The sequence below is a fragment of the Hypomesus nipponensis genome, chromosome 6 (genome assembly GCF_054491055.1).
Source record: "Hypomesus nipponensis isolate SF chromosome 6, ASM5449105v1, whole genome shotgun sequence".
Taxonomy (NCBI): domain Eukaryota; kingdom Metazoa; phylum Chordata; class Actinopteri; order Osmeriformes; family Osmeridae; genus Hypomesus; species Hypomesus nipponensis.
In genome coordinates, this window is record NC_140366.1 from 12,395,734 (window position 1) to 12,400,008 (window position 4,275).

The 4,275-nt window shown below is 41.8% G+C and overlaps 1 protein-coding gene across 1 annotated transcript; it reads left to right on the forward strand.

Moving 5' to 3' along the window:
* Positions 1 to 637: 637 nt before the first annotated feature.
* Positions 638 to 3,162, forward strand: cimip2c (ciliary microtubule inner protein 2C). The gene is made up of 4 exons (XM_084700522.1): positions 638 to 795; positions 928 to 1,201; positions 1,301 to 1,410; positions 2,861 to 3,162. The coding sequence occupies exons 1-4, from the start codon at positions 677 to 679 to the stop codon at positions 2,976 to 2,978; spliced, it is 621 nt and encodes a 206-aa protein (XP_084556648.1). The 5' UTR covers positions 638 to 676; the 3' UTR covers positions 2,979 to 3,162.
* Positions 3,163 to 4,275: the final 1,113 nt, after the last annotated feature.

The following is a 4,275-nucleotide window of genomic DNA, read 5'->3' on the forward strand; positions in this document are numbered from 1 at the left end:
GGTAGGCCTATCCTCTAGAAACTATCTTTAGGTTTGTAATGTTTTCTTAGCCTTTGTCAATTCTGACTTGTGTGCCGAGTCCGACACCTTGGGGGTAGGCCTATCCCTATTCCGGAAAGCAGGTTATGCGACATACCCGGGTAAATTAACTTCCCAGTTGACACATTGCCAGGTTGCTGCAACATTGTGAATCAGCTGGTGGGTTAACTTTCCCGGTTATGTTGCATAACCTGCTTTCTGGAATACCCCCCTGGACTTCTGTGTCCGTGCTGCAGTGGCTATTTGGCAAGCTCAAAAGAGCGCACTGACATGGAATTTTGCATGCATGTAGGTTTATGTTTTTAGATTTATGTTTGCGTTGATTGGGATACTGCGTAGATTTTTTCCGGGATTATCAATCTAAATTAATGCACTGACTAATAAAGTAAATTATTAAAACTCAAACTTGATTTGACTGGGGAACAGCAGATTTCCGTGTTCGGTGTGCTAGTATTATATGAAATAGCTCAAGCCAATCGGGAAATGACTGATTCACCAATTTGGGCTCCCTAAAAAGGCACATTTTCGTCATTATGACCTCCGCTTCGTAAAGGGCTGTTGCCAGGCAACTCTTTGTTTCCTTGTTTTGCCTGAGAGCATGTAGAAGGACGAGGTCAGCGCGCGCTCTAGTAGTCCTATGGTGTTTGGGTCAGCTGCCGAGCCCTGGGTACCAAATAGCAACATGGCACATAGAGGAAACGGAACACTAATCACCCACAACAACGCGACCTATATTCCACCTTCCCTTATGCCAGGGTAAGCCAGATGTGAAAAAGTGTGTGGTGGGAATTTTAGGCTGTAGCCTAACGAAATTGCTTAATAGTTAAAACTGAACGTAAAATGTATTCATCATCATTATATATCTCTTTCTCCTTTTGGTTTTCCAAGCTATTGTGGCCATGTTCCAAACATCAAGAACCGATACGGCGACACCTTCGGGAATGCCACTATCAAATATTTCCAGGACTTTCGCAGTAGCACGATGTCCTCCAACAAGACCCCATACAACCGTGGCGGGATGTTCCCCTCCGTCTACTCCAACAACGGGCTCCTGGTTTCAGCTCACCGGGCCGAGAACCGGGAATCGGCTCTGAGCATGCCTTATTGGGCCCGGTATAATGTGGACTTGAATCGACATGAGACGATTAAGAACTTTGGCCAGGTGAGAGAAGACAGACCAGACCGATGTGTATACCTATGTCTAACTGAAGCCTACATTAAAAAATTGTTTTGTCTGGTGCTTTTTTTTCTCCCGATACAGCTCGCTCAGAAACACCGGGAGAATTACCGAGATAAGACAGGAACTCGACAAGGCGTCACTCACTTCGTTATTCCCGTGAAAGATGTTGAGAAATACCCGCGGGAGAATATGTAAGATCATAAGCACAGTAATCTTTACTGGGTGATAGTCCAGTAGGTCTATAACTAGATAGCCAGAAAGATACAACGATGTATGCTGTTGGGCCAAGCCATTGAACTGTATACGGTGAATATTATACAAACCCGGATATGGATATTTTGTAAACGTCTAAATAAAATAGAAACAGATGTGAACTCGCTACCACTGATATGTACATATCTTCTATGCTGCAAATTGCAATAATAGGTTTATATATTTTGATAACAACATAATGTGATCCCAGCTGATCCCAGGCAAATGCAGTCCTCTGAAGGTGGATCATTGAACTAGTCTTACTTTTCACACCCTGTTGAAAGCTTTCATTAAACATTTATTAGGGGGAACTAAAGCTGGCCCTGAGTAGCATAAAACCACACAGACAGACACACACACACAGCACTGAGTCTTCAGCTTTTAGTCAATCTGTTGTATGTTGCAACACCTGATGAAGTAACAGGAGAGTGGGGGGGTGAGGTGGGTGAAAGAGGGAAAACAGACTAGCTGCCAGGTGAATATACATCCCTAGAGAACCAGGCAGTAGAGGTGATCACTTGATTTGGTTGGGACTGTAAAAATGAATCTGTTTTTGAAACGATACAAATATTCAACTTGACTTAGGAAATAGTTTGGTAATCCTATTGATTTTGTGATGACAACAAAGCCATTAAGATCAGTTGATGTCCTCTTTTATTTTTGTTAGTGCTTTATTGATTTGGTATACTGTTTTAAAGCTGACTGTTCTACAAAACAGGGTTCAGAATTCTAAACCACTGAACGCTGAATGTGTGTTTATGTGTTAGATATGTAAAGGTTTATGTGTTAGTTAAATAAAGGTTTATGTGTTAGATATGTAAAGGTTTATGTGTTAGAGGCTTATGTGGTTACATTTACATTACATATTCATTCAGCAGACGCTTTTATCCAAATCGACTTCCAAGAGAGAACTTTACAAAGTGCATAGGTCACTGATAATAACAACAAGATAGCCCTAAAAACATTGCGGATAGCCAAGCACATATTGTGAACAACCAAAATAAGTGCCAAAGGGAAGAACCATAAGAGCATGTAGTTAAACAAGTTACAATTAAACAACATGAATCGCTATAAGTGTAAGTGTACCTGTAGAAAAGCAAGCAACGGTAAAAAAAATATATATATAGGCCTATATAAGTTAGATGGTTAGATATGTAAAGGTGTATGTGTTAGATATATAAAAGTGTATGTATTAGATATGTAAATGTTTATGTGTTAGATATGTAAAGGTTTAGATATGCAAAGGTATATGTGTTAGATATGCAAAGGTATATGTGTTAGATATGTAAAGGTTTATGTGTTAGATATGTCAAGGTTTATGTGTTAGATATGTTTTATGTGGTTACTGTAATCTCCCCCAACGCATCTCCCCATCCTAACCCCCCTCAGACTACTGCTCCCCACGGAGAAGACATCATCCACGCGTCGCTACCAGACCTTCCCTTCTGGGATCAGAACGTGTCTGGACGACCGCTGTATGAGGGACGTGTTCTACGAACGCAGATAAAGACAGCCCCGGACGGTGTTCCTTCAGCGCAAATACAGTCTACAACCACCAGGTGGCTCTGTTGACTTCGTTTTGTTCAAGGAGATAAAGATCAGGGAGAGAGTGGGCTTTGTGTCCGTGTCTGTATGGAATTACATTTATAGGACCGTGATTGAACCTGCTCGATCTAAATCTTCAAGTGGACTCCTAACCGAGTGTTGTGAGATCAGGAAAGAGTGTCTGTAATGGTGTTTAGACATGTAGGCATGCTCACAAAAGTCTAGTGTCCTATGGACAAACAAAGGTTTTTATAGAATATTTCTCTGTACTTGCTCATAAAAAACAATGCTAGCAAACCTAGCAAAACACTTTGCCATAAATGAACTGTTGAAGGTCTTGTGTGTACTGTAGCCTATTTGGACGTTACTTTACTGTTTAAATACTTGGCTGCAAATCTACCAACACCAGAAACGATTAATCCCTTGTGGGAATTAGGCCTACATGAGTAGGCTACAGTCCAAGCTGTCTCTCGCGCCAAGATTATATTGTGTTTGTGGATGCATAAATAGATTACAGAGTTTATGTCAACTCATATTGACATGAAGGTCTCTGCGTCAGTCTATAAAGTTTAATTGCAATACTGATAAATAAGGGTGACAGAAGTGTACAGTAGATCGACTGGTCCATGGCAGGAATTCAGTACCTCCGTTGTAAAGGGAACAATAAAACCGTTTAGGTTTCGAACGACCCCCTTCCCGGGAAAATCCGAGCATAAACAATGAACCCAAAAGTCAAACTGCAGATGTTGAGAGGACGCTCTGAACAGATTTATGACCTGTCAGTTGTTTCAGCGTCAAGCATCCTGCTCGCCTCCACGTGAGAACTAATTTAAACTATTTCGGCAGATAGTCAGTATATATAGACTAATTAGGCTAATTAGGTGTAGGCTGTGTCACCCAGCCCACGCAAATCTGTTTACAAATAAGACCAGAGTGAGTTAATGAAAGTTGTTCACAAAAAATATGTACGAGTATATGACCGAGTTTGCCCAAAGTGGGCACCAAACACTTAATTTAAGGCCTACATTTAGAAACAGTCTCCCAAAGAGTATCGGACTCATGTAGATTCATCTGGTCTCTTTTGTATCGACATGTGTCCCAGCTGTTAGTTAGGAATATCTCGACGATTCCACCGGCCAGTTCCGTTCCTCCCCGGAAGAGGGAGACACTCAAATGGTGAAGTGGGTGCCAGAAGTTTGTCCACATTGCACTCCCAGTGTCCCTGCCCTCTCCTTCCTCTAGCCCTCCGTTGCGCCGCA

What these genes read in the sequence shown, in the direction of transcription:
- cimip2c (XM_084700522.1), top strand. Translation starts at nt 677, where the DNA reads ATGGTGTTTGGGTCAGCTGCCGAGCCCTGGGTACCAAATAGCAACATG. An exon ending in CGATTAAGAACTTTGGCCAG is followed by an intron (nt 1,202 to 1,300) that starts GTGAGAGAAGAC and finishes CTCCCGATACAG; the next exon opens with CTCGCTCAGAAACACCGGGA. An exon ending in AAATACCCGCGGGAGAATAT is followed by an intron (nt 1,411 to 2,860) that starts GTAAGATCATAA and finishes AACCCCCCTCAG; the next exon opens with ACTACTGCTCCCCACGGAGA.